The sequence below is a fragment of the Carassius carassius genome, chromosome 23, assembly GCF_963082965.1.
Source record: "Carassius carassius chromosome 23, fCarCar2.1, whole genome shotgun sequence".
NCBI lineage: Eukaryota > Metazoa > Chordata > Actinopteri > Cypriniformes > Cyprinidae > Carassius > Carassius carassius.
In genome coordinates, this window is record NC_081777.1 from 28,532,939 (window position 1) to 28,553,334 (window position 20,396).

General features: G+C 35.0%; 2 protein-coding genes and 3 long non-coding RNA genes across 5 annotated transcripts; all 5 read right to left on the minus strand.

Moving 5' to 3' along the window:
• Nucleotides 1-345: 345 nt before the first annotated feature.
• On the minus strand, nucleotides 346-2,720 carry LOC132101690 (uncharacterized). The gene is made up of 2 exons (XR_009423199.1): nucleotides 2,537-2,720; nucleotides 346-1,738 (listed from the first exon to the last, which is right to left on the minus strand). It is a non-coding gene; the product is annotated as an uncharacterized LOC132101690 (long non-coding RNA).
• A 914-nt stretch (nucleotides 2,721-3,634) lies between these two features.
• LOC132101691 (uncharacterized) lies at nucleotides 3,635-4,617 on the minus strand. Its single transcript, XR_009423200.1, has 3 exons — nucleotides 4,535-4,617; nucleotides 4,309-4,372; nucleotides 3,635-4,088 (listed from the first exon to the last, which is right to left on the minus strand). It is a non-coding gene; the product is annotated as an uncharacterized LOC132101691 (long non-coding RNA).
• A 2,173-nt stretch (nucleotides 4,618-6,790) lies between these two features.
• On the minus strand, nucleotides 6,791-7,509 carry LOC132101979 (uncharacterized). Its single transcript, XR_009423255.1, has 3 exons — nucleotides 7,269-7,509; nucleotides 7,078-7,140; nucleotides 6,791-6,912 (listed from the first exon to the last, which is right to left on the minus strand). It is a non-coding gene; the product is annotated as an uncharacterized LOC132101979 (long non-coding RNA).
• Nucleotides 7,510-11,314: 3,805 nt separating this feature from the next.
• On the minus strand, nucleotides 11,315-14,539 carry LOC132101692 (ADP-ribosylation factor 4-like). The gene is made up of 6 exons (XM_059506832.1): nucleotides 14,334-14,539; nucleotides 13,209-13,289; nucleotides 12,818-12,927; nucleotides 12,638-12,709; nucleotides 12,382-12,507; nucleotides 11,315-11,601 (listed from the first exon to the last, which is right to left on the minus strand). Exons 1-6 carry the CDS (start codon nucleotides 14,398-14,400, stop codon nucleotides 11,515-11,517), a joined length of 543 nt encoding a protein of 180 aa, XP_059362815.1. The 5' UTR covers nucleotides 14,401-14,539; the 3' UTR covers nucleotides 11,315-11,514.
• Nucleotides 14,540-15,628: 1,089 nt separating this feature from the next.
• LOC132101693 (ADP-ribosylation factor 4-like) lies at nucleotides 15,629-19,307 on the minus strand. The gene is made up of 6 exons (XM_059506833.1): nucleotides 19,075-19,307; nucleotides 18,696-18,776; nucleotides 17,796-17,905; nucleotides 17,512-17,583; nucleotides 16,863-16,988; nucleotides 15,629-16,778 (listed from the first exon to the last, which is right to left on the minus strand). The coding sequence occupies exons 1-6, from the start codon at nucleotides 19,139-19,141 to the stop codon at nucleotides 16,692-16,694; spliced, it is 543 nt and encodes a 180-aa protein (XP_059362816.1). The 5' UTR covers nucleotides 19,142-19,307; the 3' UTR covers nucleotides 15,629-16,691.
• Between the last annotated feature and the right edge of the window lie 1,089 nt (nucleotides 19,308-20,396).

Below are 20,396 nucleotides of genomic sequence, written 5' to 3' on the forward strand. Positions count from 1 at the left end.
ATTCCTCTAAATTAGTTTAATTGCCACAAACATTTTATTGAATTTATAGAATTATTAAATGTATCAATTTAATTTTTCATTACATTTATAAATGGCCAGTGTTGTTATTGTTTACTAAAATGGAAATTTGTTAAATAAAAAATATATTAATAAAAATGAATAAGCCGCATAAAAGATCACTACAACTTAAAATTAAGTGAAACATTTTAAAAGCTAATTAAAAATAATGAATACTATAAAAGTGTAAAAACACAAATATATCACAAATCCTCTTGCATTTTATGTTCCATAATTTCTCTTATCTATCCCAAAATCTTCAAAATGTATGACAAAATACACAAAATATGTTTTTCACAACATTACTTTATTTAGGGGGAGTTACCGTGCAGCTCATTAGAAAGCGATACATTTAGGCAGACAAATGCACAGAAATCCATCTGCATTTCTGACATTTCTAAAAACATCATTTATAAACTAAACAGATCACTTGCTAATGATCCCCTCGCCACATAACCAAGAAAACAATGAGTGCTCAATATGATATGATGTCCTTTGATGTTGTGTCGCATCTATTGGGCTTCATTTCTGGCTAGATCTTAATAGGTCCTTTGATAGGGACCTTGTTCTGTAAGAGATCATGTCTCATTACAGGTACGTTACCTGTGTTGTGTAACTTTTGTTCAACATCACTGCAATAACACCTGTGCGCGAAATTCAGCAGTGTGTCATATTGTGTATTGTTAGTAAGATATCTGAACCAGTGGCTTCAACCAAATCAGCACAACCTGCAGAACCGGTGTGCCTGTGAAACCTATTCTGGTGAACATGTCATCTCGCTCTGATCACGCTCTCTATGGCTGAGTGGTGTTGACTTGACATCAAAATGAGGTAAAAGAACATAAAAAAAGAAAGAAAGAAAAAAACAGTGGGCTTTTACCTCTAACCCTGATCCGCTGCTCCAGAAACCTTCTGCTAGTTTTACTGGAGAGCTATTTGGACCAAGCAGCCATAGTCTGAATATATCATTACAACAAATACACTTGGGCTTCAAAAGGGCAAGACCTCCCTGAAAATATGTGAGCAACATGCATCCATTAGTACATCAACAAAATGCCCATCCAGCCCATTCTCTGTTTGTATTTTAATGGATTGTTGACTACAGTAGACACTTTGCAGAAAGTCAGTCCTGCGTTGGAGTCATGTGCGTTGCTCGATGGCACAATGGTGATTGAGGATGATTGTGATCCCAGTAAAAACTGGCTCACATCTTCCAACCTCTGGACCAGCAGCTCTCATGAGGGATCACCTCTCCATGAACATTTCGTTCTTCTCTCCATGGTTTCTTCACGGTTGCACAAACAGACAGGAAAGCAGAGCCGTTCTGAAGAAAGGCGATGGTGCTGCCACTGCACAGCAGAAAAGTTGCGAGTTCCATCGTTTTCCATGGAGGAGTCATTGTCTACGTGTCAAGTTTGCCATGGACACACATGGCGTGGGAGATACTTGGGTTGTGATGTTTGTCACAACTAAAGCTGTGTGATTGCTTTGGCTGCTGCTGCTTGTATCAGCAATTGCACACAGTTTGTTTGATCCAGCGTGCTATTGGGTCTTTCTCAACACTAGCTGCATCAAGGTCTGGAGCAGTTGTTTACCCTTGGCAGCAAACACTTACTCCAGCACCTCCATCATCTTCGTCATCATCGTCGTCATCCTCCTCATCACTTCCCTCAGATAAAATCTGTTGATGGGGAACAAACATTGCTCAAATAGATACACTGTAATAAAATATTAACTATATATTTAAATTCTTTTGAGTAATCTTTTTGCTTTGACTCAGTTACATTTAATTTACTTAGAATATAACGTTTAAGTTGATTTAAGTTATTATTTTCCTGTCCTATTTTAGTTTATTAGTTTAAACTGTATATAGCAAGTAAGTTTGACTTCTCCACCCATCCTTTACCCTGAGGAGTCTGGCACACCCTCTTACATAAACACAGGTGGGGTAAATATAACACAATAGTGAACTTTGAGCTCTGCACAAACTAAGAGTTAACTTAAAATACAGTATAGTTAAACTGTCTGTGTCTTCGCTATAACATGATAGCAGATGTCCTTGCCATAGTGTCAGTTATTTCTACAAGACACATTAGTACATATGTCCTTAAAAAGTATTTTATCTGCAGTGACACTTGCAATAGCATTATCTGTCTATTATCCGCAATATATCTATCTATAAATCTATCTAAAACTGAGTTTATACAGAAATGAAAGATTTAGATTAAGTGATATTTATTGCAACGTCATGTCAAACCTACATGTTATTCAAAACAGTTGCTGAAATGAAAAATAAAAATATTTAAGGATGATTTTATAATTAAAAAATGCAAACTTAAACATCATTGCACATCACTACAAAAGTGTTTTCACATATATATAGACTCACTACATATCATTAAAAGTTTGCATACTTGCTAGTCTGTAGTAATAATAGTAACATTTTACCATTATATATTTGTAAAAATTATAAACTTACCATTCTGATGATTTGTTTAAGGTTCAGAGCAGTTTAGTGCAGTATATGTGAGGTGGATCTTCATTCGTTATTTATATTCTTCCTCCAGAAACTACTCACACCTCCTCAAAGAACATAACTGCAGCAGCCAATCCGATGCAGACACATTAGAGGAACTATTTCCACAGAAACAAAAGTGAAAGTAAAACTTTACTTATATAGGGATTTCAGATGTTGTCAGTTATAGAATTTATCATGTAACAAATCAGATACAGAACAAAAGTTTAACCCTTATTATGATGTATAAAAAAGATGATTATAAAAAAGATAGCCTTGTTAAAAGGGAGTGAGAGCAACACATGGGGAAGTTTTGATCATGTTTGGCCTCTTGGTTATACTTTTGTCAAATCAGTACAATGTTTTTGATTATTTTGTGTATCTTATACTTTTGGTAACAATTTACAAAATGTAATTTGTTCACATTTGTAAACTACATAAGTTAACATGAACTATAAGTGATAAATAAATACTTCTAAAGCATTTATTAATCCTAGCTGTTTGTTTGTGTTTAACGCCATGCCAGCTTCTGTGGCTATTTTCATGGTGAGAAAATGTATGGCTAAATTACATTAATCCAAGTTAATGTCAATTTCAACATTAAAATCAAGAGTTCTGAAAACTTCAGATGTAAAATCTCTGTCAGTCTGAGCATTTTTTAGGTTCAAAAGTTTCACTTTAATGGCAATGAAGTTTATTAGTCAGTTATTAAATTTTCTTAAATGCCTGATAAAAATGCTCATTTCAGAGAAAAACCTTAGACAGACTTGAATCTTAAGTCTTCATATGTTCATTTTTTTTTATCTAACATGGACACTTGTACTTTTGTTAACTAACACAAACAAAGATTAATAAACACTGTAACAACTGTATTGCTCATTGTCAATTAATGGGACCTTAACCATACTTATTAATATATACTTTCACCACTGAATTATTTTTTATTTTCAATTTTCATACAGAATCTAAACAATCTCATAGTGGCCTGTAATACGTCCTATGGTTAGTACACTCATCAACAATCATTGGCAGATAAACAAAAATAAACACAGCACAATATGATTATTAGTTTGAATTTTGTTTTTATTTCTTTTGTTGTTGTTTTTTCCAAATTGTGTTCCGGGGCTCTTTGTTTCCCAGTTCTGCCCCGGAAAAACTGAACCAAGCAATGCAGAAACCAAAGGTTTCACCAAAGATTCACTTCTTCACTTCACTTTACATTTGTAGCATTATTCAGAAGTCATCAACGTGTTAAAGAGATTTCTTGGTTCGCTTTTAGCATCACATGCATTGGTTTTTTCGTGGTCGGTTTTTGTAGAATTTGTCAGAGACTTGAGGCTTTGCGCGCAGATTCTTGTCTTGCGTCACATCGGTGTACGGCTTCGCAGACTGCGCTGGCCTCTGCGCATCTGTACATCAGCACCAAACAAATGGGTTTCCCCTCTGAATGGCACTGGTCCAGATGACCCTGCCCCTGGCAGCAAGGATTTACATAAACTCCGCCTCCTTCATGATGCTAGAACAAAAAACAAAACCATTCAGCTACAGGAAGTGCAGAGGGTGTCAAATATCAATTATATAACAACTATATATAACCATATAACTTATTAAAAATCAACATTACTGAATAATGCATTTGAATGACATAATTGGATATAACATTGTGTAGTTTATTTATAGCTCCCTGTCTTTTATAGTAGCTCAAAAAAAGTCTGAAAAACATCTGATATACTCACACATTAGAGCTACAAGACCAGTCAAGTTTCCACAGCATCTCCCACAGAGGAAACGCCATGAAATCTGTAAAAAATAATTCAGTTTATAGGTTACAATGACAAACCACCGAAATAAAATGTGCATTACAAAATCATTTAATTGCGATGGCAGAAAAAATGTTTATGAAACATTGTTTTCTAAATAATAATAATTGTGAGATATGTTCTCTAGAATTAGTTGTCTTACCTTGTTGATCTGGCAGCAGAAGGCTCTGGAAAGGACAGATCAGTGGGTCTGTGTGTAATTTATACTGGTACTGTTCCTGCCCTCATCTGATCTGTGAACAGCTGTTGTTTTCATAAGTTTCATTTTCTCAGTAAGTTTCTGATTCTCTGTTAGCCCTCCCTCTACAGGAAGTCTTTGTGTTGTTTCTTAGTAAATGACACAGTATTTTATATTGAGCATTTTAAAATGAATCTAACTCACTTTTTTCCTTTGTTGAGAAAACACGTTTCAAGTTCAAATACTATGAGTATTAATAATAATTGTAACACTTTATCATAAAGTTATATTTGTTATCATTATCTACATTAGCATGAATTAATAAAGACTACTTCTTCCCCATTTAATCTTAATTTTAACATTTACTCATTTAAAATTGTATCTGTTAAAAGGAGTTAAAGCACTAAAAAAACTAACATGAATTCATAACAGAGATTAATAAATGTTATAAAAATGTATTGCTTATTGTTAGCTCACTATTAGGTAATGTAATAACTAAATTTAACAAACGAAACCTTATTGTTTTGTGTTGTATTGCTGTTATTTTCACCTTTTCTTCAGCAGGTTTCTGGTTGCACCAAGTTTTGTTTACTTTGGACACAGAATAAGCAAGTTATGTTTGATTCTGCTTTTGGTCTCGGTTTATCAGTCCTTACTGAGCAAACATGGCTAAGGATAGTGTTCATGAATTTCGATGATAGCAATTCATCCAAAAATGAAAGTTACCAATTCTAAATCTTTATGAATGTATTTCTTCTGTGAAACACAAAAGAAGATTTAAAATAAAATGAAATAAAATGGAAGTCAGTGACTTTTTAAAAATATATCCCCTTTACCTTTTACCGTTATTCTTTAAAAAGTGTCCCATAACTCAAAAAGAAATACAACACAGACTTTAGTTTCAGTTTCAGGTTTTTCCATTTTTATTGATTTTTCTGGGAAGAGTTGCGCTCAGCCTTCATAAAATGAAATAAAATGAAAAACTGGTTGTTTTTATAGCAGGCCATCCCCACAGCCCGCCAACCAAGCAACAGACAACCAGAAGCCGACCAAAGGGAAAAATGGGGTAAGGGTGTCGGCTACTGTGTTCTTGTGTGATTTGGTTGCTTCTAGTTTTCTGGTGCTTCATCAGCGGGTCATAGACCTGGCGCTGTTCACTGCAGGTCCACTGGACCCTGGCCAGAGATCCAGTGTTGCCAGAGAATGCACTAGAACAGGGCAGCGGACCCGAGTGCCCGAATCCCTTGGCAGTTGGGTTCTCCTCCTCTCCTCCTCAAAATCTATGAAATGATCATATCATTAAATCTAAAGTTCAAAGATAGAGGACGGATCTAAAAAATAATAATAAGTATCATCATAATAATAATTCAGTGCAATACATACTTACAAAATAAGTGCAAGCGTCGAAAGAGATCCTTAGGCAGCGTGACGTCTCAACTCATGTGCAGTCATCTAGTGAAAGCTAAAATTGACAGGAAGTGAAAAATTATATAACCACTTATTAAAAAACTCAAAGCTACCTTCTGCGAAAACAAATCGCAATATAATCCCCTATCTGAGCGCATAATGATCAAGAATGTATCTATCCAGTAGGAAATGTTTTTTTATTTAATCAGATGAGACCATGGTAAAACTGCAGGTCTAAATCTCTTTTGTTAGCAGACAAATGGGTGGAGGTGTTATTCATTATATGCTATGGCACAACTTCCTTATTGCACAGCTAGCAAAGAGATCACAGAAAAAGATGCAGTTTTTTTTAAATATGTGATTATTACTGCTGTAAGTTTTAAAAAGCAAATAAACATACAGGATCACTCACCAGACTGCACACTAGATCACAGCATACAAGCAGACCATCTCCGCTCCGTCTCAGACTTGAGAGTCTGCAGGATAGAAAGAACGAGTCTCTGCTTCCTCTCGTTTATATACTCTACAACATTTCCTCAATAAACTTCTCCCTCTCCTCATCAGTTTCGGTTTGTCAGTAAAGAGAATGCTACAGCAGTTACTTGTCTAAAGACGCTTTTATTTTGATGTTTCATATGACATTTCTGCATACATTTATTTTAATGTTCACAGGAAGGTTTTAATCTGTTGGTCCCCAAACCAACTGAAACCAAGCCCACAGAAACCAAAAAGGGGGTAATCCATAGTTCATTTTTTTGACATTCGCATAACTTTCATATAACACATACAGCTCATACGCATCACTGGCGTCTGTGCATCTGGTCAGTTAGCACAAAACAAAGAAGATGACTCTAGGAAATGCAGAGTTCCTCCTCTGAGTTGCACCAGACCAGATGTTCTGCCCTTGGGAGCAGCATCTCAACTCCAGCTCCTCTCTGTGTAGTGAATAAATATTATATAATAATAATAATAATAATAATAATAATAAATTAATTGCAAATTAGGTTATTGCCATTTATAAATAATGTAATTGGACAATGCATGTATCTTAAGTTTTAACAACATTTATGTAGCCACAATTCACTGACTGATCTACTCACTCATTAGTGTTGTAACCGGCTCCATGGCATCCTCACCTGAGGATTCACCACAGACCTGGAAAACTGATTCATAAATGTCTGGGTTACATATTTCACAAGTAAAAGTAAATTGGCAATACACCACCGATTAAACAATTCAGCAATTTTGTTTATCAAATTTAAAGAAAATAGGAATAACTCATCTTTCTTACCTTTTCTTATGTTAATCTTTCAGTAGGATGTCCAGAATAAGCTGGAAAGGACTGCTGCCTCCTGTAATTTATACAGCAACACCACCTGATATGTGGGCAGATCTTGCCCTGGAAAGATCTCCACTCCCAAATCTAATCATGATTGATAAGAGACAAACCCACACATACAGCAGTTCCTGTGGTATCAGTGATGTCTACAGCTGTGGTTGTGTCAGGGGTGAAGCCAGAAATCTTCAAGTGGATGGACTTTCATAAAAGAGGGAGGGCAAAGAGTGTACGAAAGCACAAAGGTTCAAAACAGCAAATAATAAAATAACCCGAAAACAACTCAGTAAAGCACTCTCCCTGTTTTGTGTTAAGTATAATGACAGTATAAAAATCATATGAATTACTCTTTGGAATATTTTGACCTATAAAAACTAAAAATAAATTCTGCAGTTGCCTTTACATGTCTTGCTACAATATTAGTCTGGTTCAAACTTTACAATAAGTTTCCTTTTGTTAACAATATTAGTTGACATTAATTAACAAAGCACAATATACTTCTAAAGCATCAGTTAATATTAGCTTATTTTAATTTAAACATTTACTAATACATTTTCAAAATTAAAATTGTATCTGTTAACAGAAGTAACTGAGTTAATGTGAAACAACAATGAAAACGTTTACAAAGATGGATAAATATAGTAACAAATACAGGTACTTTTTTTATTATTAATGGGATTTTATAAAAACAACAGGACTCTGGGTTAAACGTGCAGATGATCTCATCATCAAGTGTCCAGGAAGTAACACAAAGTAACCATTTTAGAAAGCTCCTCTGCAGATTCTGCCACTCTCTCTCTCTTTCATTGCATTCATTTCATGGGGCATTATTTCTAAGAAATGCATTAATGAAGTCAAACATGACACAAAATTTGGGAAGAATTAACTAAAGAATTAGAACAACACACAAAATATATTTTTTATCAACGTACTTCATTTGGGGTTTTACATGAAACTCATTCAAATGTGGTAAATTTAGAAAGATTTCAAATCTTTATAAAATTACTGTCTCTGCTTTGGGCTATAAATCTAAATGTACTTTGATTTGGACCATGATCTGTATGAGATCATTTCTCATTAAAGGTACTGTAAGGCACTCAACAATGTTTAACTTTTTACATATTGTGTAGTGTTAATAAAATGTAAGTAGATTCAGCAAAGTCCGGCATGCCTGAGAACCTTATCCTAGTTACAATAAAAAAATAAAAAAAAATAAAAAAATAAAAAAAACAAAGAACAAAAATGAACTTTTGTTTTGTGTTTCTATTTTTAAGTGCTTTTTGTTTTATCATCTAGCCCAATATAATACCCAGTATACTAACACATTAGTACAATGAGACCAGTCAAGGTTCTCTAGCATCTCCCACAGAGGAAACACTGAAGACCTGTTAGGAAGATTCAGTTTCCAGCTTACACATTGAAAAATCACCAAAATAAACATTGCATTATAACTAATCTGTGATGATAGAAACACTCTTTTATATAATATAATAATTTTGAGAAGGTTAATTTAGAACTCTATACAGTAACTAGTTGTCTTAGCTTGCTGATCTGTCAGCAGAAGGCTCTGGAAAGGACAGATCAGTGGGTCTCTCTGTAATTTATACTGGTACCCGACCAAGGTTGATCTGTGAACAGCTGTTTCCCTTGTTCCCTAAGTTTTGCTTTCTGCCCATTGCTCTGTTTCTCAACTCCAAACTTCGACTGGGACCCATCTGATATCCTAAAATGATTTAGGTGTCTCTCTCATTCAACAAACTAAGAAGTTGATGAGCTGAATCAGGCGTTTTAATTAGCAAGACATCAAAAGCATTCTGGTAGTTCGGTCCCAAGGACAACAGTTGAGAAACATTGCTTTACAGGAAGGGTTTGCTTTCTTGGTAAACAACACAGACTTTTTGTATAATTCTTTTTCAAAGATCCAACATATTTTAAACATGTACTAAAAGTCCCCCTTATCTTTGCGGAGGCAACATGTGTTTCTGAGCAATTGTTTTCACTCATTTGAGAATACTGAAAACATGGGCTGGAATAAATGTAGGTGGGGACACTTGAGTGTAATATTATACCTTGTGCCTTTAGTGAATAATTTATAGAGCTTCACACAACTCTACAAGCGGTTTTTAAAATTATTTTTCTTTGTCATATTTTTTTAATGTAATTCCCTTATTTATTTATTTATTTTTTGCTTTTCGAATCATGTCCATGTTTTTGTGTGTATATCTTCACAAAACAAGTGCCACCAAAGTCTCAAAATAGAACAAATCCTGATATGTACTGCTCTTAGGAGCCGAAACAATCAACACAAACATCAAAATCACCAAATGGGATGGCAGTTGATAACAATAATGTCGCAGTTCATAAACTTTCTACTCAGAAAATGTACCTGAATGACATTTATAAATATATAGCCTCCTATAATTTATTTGGACAGATGTTGCTCTGGAAAGTCCTGAAACGATCTCCACACCCAAATCTAATCATGATTGATAAGAGACAACACATGCAACAGGGCGGCTCCCGTGGTATCTGTGAGGTTTACAGCTGTGGCTGTGAACGATGACAAATAACTGCTCTGCTCTTAGTTTCCTTTCTTAGGAAGTTTCTCATTTCATGCACTAAACATACTTTCTTCCCTCTTTTTATGACGTGTACACTTCATGGAGAGAGATGGGCAGAGTACCTTTACCAAGTTTAATAAATTTGCATAATTTTACATTTTCAAACTGTAAAATATTTAACTATGATGATACTTTACTTAAAGGCATTGCACAGCTCAGCTTCTCTGCTTCTCAAATTTACAACAGCTCATGTAATAACACAATGCAAGTATCTTGAGTTCAAACACAACTCAATATGCATATTTATGTATGTATATACACACATACAGTATATACACACACTTCAAACAGAAACATTTATAAAGGTAATCAAATATATCTCTTATTGTCAGCTATGTTTTAGTTATATATCTGTAGTAATTAAGTTTTTTATTCCAGGTGCCATCTGCTGGACTGATGCAGTAATGTAGCTAAGAACTTATTACAACAGACATTTTCTAAATTTGAGAAAATGATAAACATTCACTTTTGAATTGGTGAAGACACAAATCAATGACTATTTATGCTCCCAAAAGGAGGAACACAATGACCTTAAAGTCTGCATTTAAGGAGCGAATCAGATTTATCACATTCATTTACACAGCAAGTTCACGATTATTTTTTATTCTAAAACAATATGATACATATAATACACAAACAAATTTGTCATGATAATAGGGTAAAATAGATTGTTTCTGTTACACATCAGTTTAGGAAAGCAAAACATTTCAACCAGACATGGAATTGATCGATACATTAAACCTGCATTCAGCAGTCAGATTCAGACACAAATAATGATAAGCTCAAGAAACACGGCTGAGCGAAACATTTCACATGGCATGACAAACATAGAAACACTTTGACCTACAGCAAAACCAGTGTTCTGGGTCACTCAAACATTTGTCACAAACAACAACGGATCGTGTGGAAAAACACTAACCTAATAAAAGAAACTTAACCTTTTCATGCCATGTGCTGTTGATGAGGGGAAATTAAACCAAGAGCTAGAAGTAAACTCATGCAGACGAGGATAATGTTTAGAAGGACCACAGGACTGCACACCACTACAGCAGGTAATGCAATGCAACAAACTTTACAGCTTGCATATCTATAATTATTGACGGAACAGGCATGGCTTTGATTCGCCAAATGACTCCATATGTAAAGTCCAGTTCTGAAATATTACTAACCCCAGAGATTCTCCAGTGAGCTTGACAACAAAGTCTCAGATAAACCATGCTGATCAGACTAAAGCAAAACCAATAACCCTGCTCACTGATCAGGGGCTCCAGTGTTTTTGCTTTTGCATGAGGACTTTCTGAGAAACTGAAAAAGCCATAGCGAAGAACGGTCCTTCAAAACATTTTTCCTCTCGCAAAATGACAAAAAAAAAGTTGTGTGTTGGATTTAAAACAAAAGAAATAAGAAAAAAAGACAACCTTGGGCAAAGAAGTATATTATAGAAAGAAAAAGCTAAGACAGGCGCAGAGTGCTTGATGTTTTCTCCTCAGTTTCCAGCTCTGTCACACACTTAAAAATTCTAAGAGGAGTCTCTAGCCTTTCCAGTGGTTCATACGCACCATCTCACCCCAAAAGCCTCACTAGTGTTTGGAGAGCTCATTGGATAACCAGTCCAGTCCTTCATAGAGTCCAGTGCCCTGTGTAGCACAGGTCGCTTGGACATACCACTGCAAGAAACCCAGACAGAAGAACAGATTATAAATCAATCAAAATAAAAAGCAGCAGCAGCCCACGCTCCATTCACAAAGAAAAAAGGTACAATGCTGTCACTGGGGAGATACCTTGAGGTGCAAAATCTAAAAGGTAAATCTTTGTACCTTATTTAGCCCTAGAAGCTGTATATTAGTATCTTGTAAATGGGTACCACCCCAGTAACAAGTTTGTTCCTTTTTTTCTGAGTGAACATGTACTTCAAAATGTTTATTTCAATCTTTTTTAAATGTCATGCAAACATTTCAATCAGTACCAGTCAATCTTTGAGAAGTCAAGACTACTAACAAACCAAGATAAAGTGATAAAAGCAATAGCAGCAGCGGTTTTGTCTGGCATATTTACTTCTGTTCAAGAGTTTAGTGTTGAGAAGATTCTACTTTTAATTCTTTAAACAACTAATACTGTAATGTGTTAAAATGGATGAAAAGGGACCGTAAGACTATTCTATTATTCAATTTTCAAATAAATACGGATATTTTAAACTGAAAATCTCTCCACAAAAAAAGTTTCCACATACATATGCAGCACAGCTGTTTTTCAACAATGATAATAATAAGAAATGCTTCTTGAGCGGCAAATCGGTATATAAGAAGGATTTCTGAAGGATCATGTGACACTGAAGACTAGAGTAAAGATGCGGAAAATTCAGATTTGATCACAGAAATACATTACATTTCCATTACATTGAAAACTTTACATAAAAAAATTTTTTTTTTAATTGTAACTGGTGTTACCGTTCTACTGCGTAGACTCTGCAGCCCAAGTTTGTCTGTGAGTTCACTGACAGCCATGGCGTTAGGCAGATCCTGTTTGTTTGCGAAAACCAGCAGCACGGCGTCCCTCAGTTCATCTTCCTGCAACTGCACATCCGCACAGGAAAAGACACCGATGAGGCAACTCAACCACATTAAGCAAACAAAACACTTCCACAAATGTCCTGATTCATTGCTCTTGGTTTCCATTTGAGAAGATCACAAAGATATACGCTACCATTTTAGAAAGCTCCTCTGCAGATTCGGCCACTCTCTCTCTGTCATTGCTGTCCACCACAAAGATCAGACCCTGAGGACAAAGGGACAAACAGAAAGATCTATGAGTCTCTGCAAGGACTATAATAAGTAATAAGTATGCTCTTATGTTATTTTGTATAAATTCACATTAAGACCATACCTGTGTGTTCTGAAAATAGTGTCTCCAGAGAGGACGAATCTTGTCCTGACCGCCGACATCCCACACGGTGAAGCAGATGTTCTTGTATTCAACAGTCTCTACGTTAAAACCTGCACAAAAGAAAAGCAGTGACATACAATATATTCAGTGGAATAGTTCTGCATTTTAATGAAACACTGGCTGAATTTTGTGGTGTAAGACAGGAACTAAAGCCACATGTATGATGACAGCCATTGGACATTGACATAGCATAAAAGGACTGTACAAGTACTACACTTTCATAAAAATTGACAATATTCATTTGAATCAGAAAACAACACAATGACCTCAATCTACTCGTGAGAATTGCTTCGAGATCATAGTCGAATCAAAAACAGTCCTGTCCTCTTACCTATGGTTGGAATGGTGGTCACAATTTCTCCTAGTTTGAGTTTGTATAGTATTGTGGTTTTGCCGGCAGCATCCAGACCCACTGTAAAACAGCAAAAATTCATGATGAGATTCTAAATACACAAGACTCAAACAGCAGTCACTTCTCCTAAAAACTCAACGAAGAGCTCATGTCTTAAAATGGCCAAGGATATAAACTACACTGTTTTATTCCAGACTAGAATATACACCTAAATATGCAATAAAACCATATTAATCTATAGCATACTACTATATGTAATATAATAAACTAGAACATTAACTGTACCGTATTGTATTAGTTGAAACACTAGAGTATACTAGAACAGTACTATACTGTACTAATACCGGTATGTAGCTAAACATAAATATTAGACATGCTCTTTAAATCGACTAAAAATATTAAAAATAAAAAACACAGATAAATAGAATAAATCAGAATAAGGTCAGGTATAAAAAATAAAGTAAAACAAAATACTTTGTAAAGTTGACACATTTTTTAAATCTTTAATCTTAGTTTTATTTATTTGAAGTCTTACTCAGCCTCTAATGCTATGTACAGTCTTACATCAGTCAACAAAACCACACAGTTGCGTTTACATTATTACATTTTCATTTATGAATGTGGAATTTGGTCAAATATGTAAATAAAAGTTTACACAATATGTACACAACACAATAGTGTACACAACACAATATGAGTAACGTTAGTTGCGATACTAAAATAAACGCAAGGTGGTTTCATGAGCTATTAGAGTAATTAGATAGTACAGTATGCTTGAATATAATATATACTTCACTCATAAATTCAACGGTCAGTGGGTAATCTGTTCCTGCTCATGAACTGGTATTAACGTTACGTTAAAACGGTTTACCAAAATCATTTATTCAAAGGTTGTGGAATCCTATCGCAAGAAGATAATTTAGCAAGTAAATAAATGCGCACTTGACTTAGCTCTGTCTCTACATGGTAAAGAAAATAGTACTTTGAATTAAAGCAGAGGAACCAGTTATAGTTGCACTGTATTTTATCAGTGCTATTCTGAAGAAATGACGGAATTGCGAAAGTTGGCTAACGCCGCTAGCTTACATGAGTCTCAACACTCACCCATGAGAATTCTCATCTGTTTCTTTCCAAACAGCCTGCTAAAGAGCGATGAGATGGTCAGGCCCATGATAAAGGACACAAATCACCTAAAACTACGGGATTAATTCAAATGTCTAAAGTTTTTTCGGTGGGATGCTCGTCGGGTGTCAGGAAGCCCTGTCGGCTCTGCGCTTGCGTGCCACGTCACGGCTGCGGCCGCGTGGAAGAAATGACGAAACGCCGCTTCCGACGAGTTTTTTTTCGTCGAAAAAGCAGAAGAAAACAGCGCATCATGAAACAAACAGGTTCAAATACTGTTAGAAATTACTTAATAATGATGATGATAATAATAATAAAATTATTATTTATATTTTATAGCAATATGGGCTTGTAATATTACATGTTTTAGTTGTAATAAAAGCCTGTCATTATGAAAATATTGTCAGTCGAAGGTGAACGTGATCTAACGTTATACAAATAACGGATTCAAGATATGATATAACTCTTGGGCTTCAGAGTTGCAAATATTCAAAAAGTTGACTTGAATTGAAACTTGAATTGAATTGACTTCTTGGCAGACATTATACTTCTGCCATGATTTCGTAAAGTATATATCCTAGTGATGCCAGTATAATTATGCACTGACAAAAATGTTTTTGAATCACATCCAGAAGCTTTAAAGTAAAGCTTAACATTCATCTCTTGACTCTAGCAAGAAGTGCAATATCAGCCGTTTGTGAAATGTACCATTGATCTAGAAAGGTTGAGCTATAGGCCAGTGCCGAACTGTATGTTCTATTGTTTATTACAAATGAACAATGTCATTTATTTTGAAAAAAGGCAAGTTTTTCCAACTGGATGTACATGAACATGAAACGTTCAACCATATTATTCTGTCATAGTGAGGTAATCACTGTCATTACATTACAAAAGTACTGGGCTAAGCCAATTTGTTTTGTTTTTATCTGTGCATACTCCCAAGAAGATATTTCTGCATTTTTCATGTTCATGAAACAACAAAAATCAGATTCAAATTAATTGGTCATGTCTATGGTGTATTATTAAAATTAATAATTAATAACATGGTGTATTATTCAATGTTTAATAAACAGTGGTAGCTCTCATATACATGAACAAAGATGACCCTAGTGGTGTTTGAAAAGATAATTCACCCAAAAATAAACATTTCCTGAAAATTTCTTCCTCAGCCCTTCCAAGATATAGAAGCAACGGTTTAAAGTTGACATCTTGATGGAATTCTTACTCAGAGTATGTCAATGAAAAAGAAGAAAAAAAACCTACATACGACATATCTATTCAGTTTTTATCAGATCTTTATTTTCTCACAGGGGTGGACCTTGTGGCACAGTTTGAGCAAGAGTAGAGCTTTTATTTGCCGCAGAAGGGAAGTGTACATGATCAGAAGATCCTGATCAGGAAATAAGGACCTTATTGGTGTACTGGAGTGTCCTATACAAAATTCTAAAGTGAATGCACCTTAATCGCTGATAGTAAAGGAGCCAGCTTACATACAGCCATTTGACATGAAAAGAGAAAAGAAACATGGAGCAGACTGAAGAAACGTTTCATCCTGGTCCAACCCACAATGTCCATCCCACCTCCAAAAAATCAGGCAAGGTACGATGATCTGTTCAAATGCTTTCAACAAAAAACATTTACTTGCTTATTGTTCAATGGAGGTATTTAACATCAAAGGCGGTTAGAGATCATTGGGCTAATCAATCATATTGCTGTCAATACTTCATGTACCATTTTGTTCCAAAGAATCTGTTGGTGGCAGTCTCTGAAACAAGACTTAGGAGGCCTCTGCAACAAAAGTTAATGTGTAGCTTTGTAAAACAACCCCCTAGAATAAAATTAACTGCCATGAAATGGAATGTTCATGAAGTGGGGAATCCTGCGACTCACTAGTCAAGTTAGGCAGCAATGCAACAGGGATCTTGGAGTGAGCGTCAACGCACAATGGCTTCTTTCTGGCATTTACTCACTCTTAAGCTACAACTACCCCAAACTTGCACGAGGGACGCCTCGACCTGGAATTCCTCCAGAACTTCCTTTCTGTTGTGCCATAATGCTCTCACAGTTATCAAGTTAACGTGCAATTTAAGCATTATCTTACAGTCATGAAAACAATCAGATTTTTTAAGGAAAAAAAATTAAAAGAACATTAGTAGGAATACAGCATAGAAAAAGACATAAGATAGATTAGACATGATGCTGAACACTTGATAGCTCCTCCACATACACAAACACACTCACTCACTCACTCACTCACTCAAGTTCTTCAAGAGAGTCTATCAACCCACACACTCCGTCGTTCTAAAGTTCACACGCATCTCGCCAATATGAGCAGGCACACTAGTGTTTGGAGAGCTCGTTTGATAACCAGTCCAGTCCTTCATAGAGTCCGGTACCTTGTGTAGCGCAGGTCGCTTGGACATACCACTGTGGAAACAGACAATGGACAATCAGAAAGCAGCTTAAGTTTAAGCAAGTGCATGTTAGATTCAATTGAGTAAGTGTGTGTACCGTTCTACTGCGTAGACTCTGCAGCCCAAGTTTGTCTGTGAGTTCACTGACAGCCATGGCGTTAGGCAGATCCTGTTTGTTTGCGAAAACCAGCAGCACGGCGTCCCTCAGTTCGTCTTCCTGCAACTGTATAAATGGAAAAAGGTCCATAAATCAAGACATATATACATAACAGTGCTCAACAAGAATGGTAATGAAAAAGTGTGAGCTGTGGGCCACTGATTGCACATTAAGCAACTAGTATTTTGTAATAAAAAATAATAATTCTGTGAATAAGAAAATTATGAATATCATAAATGCTAAAATGTATAAAATAATGCATGTATGGCGATAATACCGCAATACTATTGAGTAATCAATCACAGTAATCAATAACATTAACTAGTACTTTCCGGATGCTAGTCAAATGACTAGTTTCAAAATGATCAGAAAACACACAAGGGTTAAAAGCACAAGCATCACAAACATATTGCATGGACTTTTCTCCAGATGCTTTGGAAAGAAAATCTCCACCCAAAACATAAATGCAAATGTAAATACATTTTGTAACTTGATCTCCATTCAGGTCACTGACAGGTTTTGAGTGCTATACAGATTTTATGTAATATCCAAAGATTAAACCGAATGCTGAAAACAGAGCAATTCTTACCATTTTAGAAAGCTCCTCTGCAGATTCAGCCACTCTCTCTCTGTCATTGCTGTCCACCACAAAGATCAGACCCTGAGGACAAAGAATTAGAAAAAATGCATGCTTCAAATGAATAACCACCACAAATGAGTTATAAAAGATCACCCCAAGGTGATTTTAAACCAGGATGCTCAAACAGCACAGTTCCTGTAACTGATCTATTATAAGTTGCTTTGAATAAATGCAACCAGAAAACAGCTAAGTGGCACTTTGGCCAGTAAAACGTCTTTAAATAAAGAACATACCTGTGTGTTCTGAAAATAGTGTCTCCAGAGAGGACGAATCTTGTCCTGACCGCCGACATCCCACACGGTGAAGCAGATGTTCTTGTATTCAACAGTCTCTACGTTAAAACCTGTCCATGAGCAGAAAAAAAAATTGCAGTTTTTAAAGAACACTCTACTCAAGGTACATCATAACATCAAAATATATTTGACTGGCTACTTGACTAGTCCAATTCAATTTGGCTGTTAAGAGATTATCAGGTGATGAATGTGTCTAGCTGACCCTTTGGCCCCTCTGTTACTGTAGTTAACTAAGAAACAACGTGAAAGTGCACCTGAAATTCAGTTTTACCATACTGTCGATTATGATAATGTGGCAGACAGTGACAGTTGCTAAGGTAGGATTGATCAGTGATGTTTTTCAAGGGAATACTTCATATTTTCAATTATTTTGACAAACATTTTTATTCAAAATGTATTTAATATCTGTAATTTAATTTTATTGTGTATAGTTTCAATTAATTATCAATGCTGAAAACAGTGTCTGAAGGATCAAGTAACACTGAAGACCGGAATAAATTACATTTTTAAATATATAGCAAAATAGAAAAGTTACTTAAAATTTTTACATTTCACAATACAGTTTTATTGTAATTTTGGCTAAATAAATGCAACCTTGGTGGGCCGAAGAGACTTTTAAAAATAATAATAATAAAAAAACTTAATTATTTTACCAGTGTACATGTATATTATAAATATAGTCACACACAAAAAAAACGTTGTAAATGCATTGGCATTGACATAGGTCATAAAATTAGAAGATTCACATAAATCACATATTAAGATTTAATATGGAGCTCTTTACATTGTGAAGAAGTGAGTAGAAACTGGAGATCAATCACAGTGATGATGTAAGCTCACCTATAGTTGGGATAGTGGTCACAATTTCTCCCAGCTTCAGCTTGTAAAGTATTGTGGTTTTACCAGCAGCGTCCAAACCCACTGAGAAATAAATAAAAAACATGTAAGAAAAGACCTTTAGCTGTCAAAACCATTACAGCCGTGAAATGTTATCTATTCTTGCAAGCTCTACCTGAAGCTAGCAAGCTAACATTAGCCGCTACCCAAGAAATAATCATTTTCATAGTTGAATTTCAATGTGTAAGTTTATATTAAAAAAACAACTTATAAATAATTTCATCTAACACTCAAATATTATCCCTTTTGTCTTAAAAATGTATATTTACTACCGACGTATATCAAAAAGACAGTGTAACGTTAATGTGCTTGAAACACTCACCCATCAGTATTCTCATCTGTTTCTTGCCGAAAAGCCTCCCAAAGAGCGACGAGATGGTCAGACCCATGATGATTCAAAAGAAACCCCTAAACCCGAACAATAAGCGAAACAGTAAAGAAAATGTATTTTGATGAATATTCTGTCTCTTTGTGCTCAGTGTCTCGCGGTCGTTTGACGCGTTGCCACGTAAGAAGAGGAGCCACCGTGGAAGACTTGGCATCACTTCCTGCTGCGATCACAATCCGGGAAGTGATGTCATAATTATTCATAACCTCCGCTATTTTCTTAAACGCCCACTTGCTTTTTATTGTCCGATGACAGCCTGCAGTTAACATTGAGATCTGTTCTCAAAAATGAAATCCCTTTATTCATGCCGCAACTGAATGTACTGGACAATCTTGTGTATTTATTTTAATATATTTTTTTTTTTATTTTTTTTTGTTATTAAATAAAAACAAACGTATAAATTCATAACAGAAATACATGTAACGTACTGTATTCTTTTGTTTATTTATTCATTAATATTGTTGTTGTTGTTGTTATATCAAATGAAAAACATACATATTTTTCATGGGTATTTTTTATTATTTATTTTTATTGTTGGTTTTCATTTTACAACAATCAAGGTGATGTGAAATTATGAGTTTTATGTATTGTATTGTTGTACAAATTAGCTTTATAGCCTTTTCCCTGTAAATGAATAAGAAAAAAACTGTTAACAATTAAATTATGATTTTTATAATGTTATGTCCCTTTCACCCACTATTTTTATATTATTTCGAAACTGACAGATCTATGCAGCAAATTAGGCAATGCTTAAATATATTTCTGTTTTACTTTTCTCCCTCAGTTCAATAATAGCCTAATAATGTGTGCACTATTTGCACTAGACAAAAATGATTTCTGTCAAACTGTTGTAAATTCATTTTTGACCAGTCGAGGGCATTGTATACTAATTTTAGTGGCCGTGGTGAGTCAGTAAATTTGGGTCCGAGTTATTTGCAAGACCTCAACAACAACAACAACAACACACACACACACACATTCAGGTTATAGAGCAGGGGATTTCAAAGTCTCACTCAAAGGTCCAAATCTGAATATTCATCATGGGTTATCAACAATTGGTTATTAAAAAACTTGTTTTTAATAAACATACATAACATGAAAATACGCATTAAAATAAAAAAATAAAAAATAATAATAAAGCTCCATTTGCATTCAGTAGTAGTAGTGGCCTATAGTAGTAGCCTAATTCATAATACATGGCTCAAAACTTAAGTACCTTCTCAAAACAGTTCTGAAGCATGCTTTATGTTTATGTT

Bases quoted from the DNA above. Each gene is read 5' to 3' on its own strand.
- LOC132101693 (XM_059506833.1), bottom strand. From the start codon at position 19,141: ATGGGTCTGACCATCTCGTCGCTCTTTGGGAGGCTTTTCGGCAAGAAA. The intron at 17,906-18,695 runs GTGAGCTTACAT...GCTCATGGACAG, and splicing joins GACCACTATCCCAACTATAG to GTTTTAACGTAGAGACTGTT. The intron at 17,584-17,795 runs GTATGTTCTTTA...CTTTGTCCTCAG, and splicing joins ACTATTTTCAGAACACACAG to GGTCTGATCTTTGTGGTGGA.
- LOC132101692 (XM_059506832.1), bottom strand. From the start codon at position 14,400: ATGGGCCTGACCATCTCATCGCTCTTTAGCAGGCTGTTTGGAAAGAAA. The intron at 12,710-12,817 runs GTATGGTCTTAA...CTTTGTCCTCAG, and splicing joins ACTATTTTCAGAACACACAG to GGTCTGATCTTTGTGGTGGA. The intron at 12,508-12,637 runs GTAGCGTATATC...GCGGATGTGCAG, and splicing joins CAGAGGAGCTTTCTAAAATG to TTGCAGGAAGATGAACTGAG.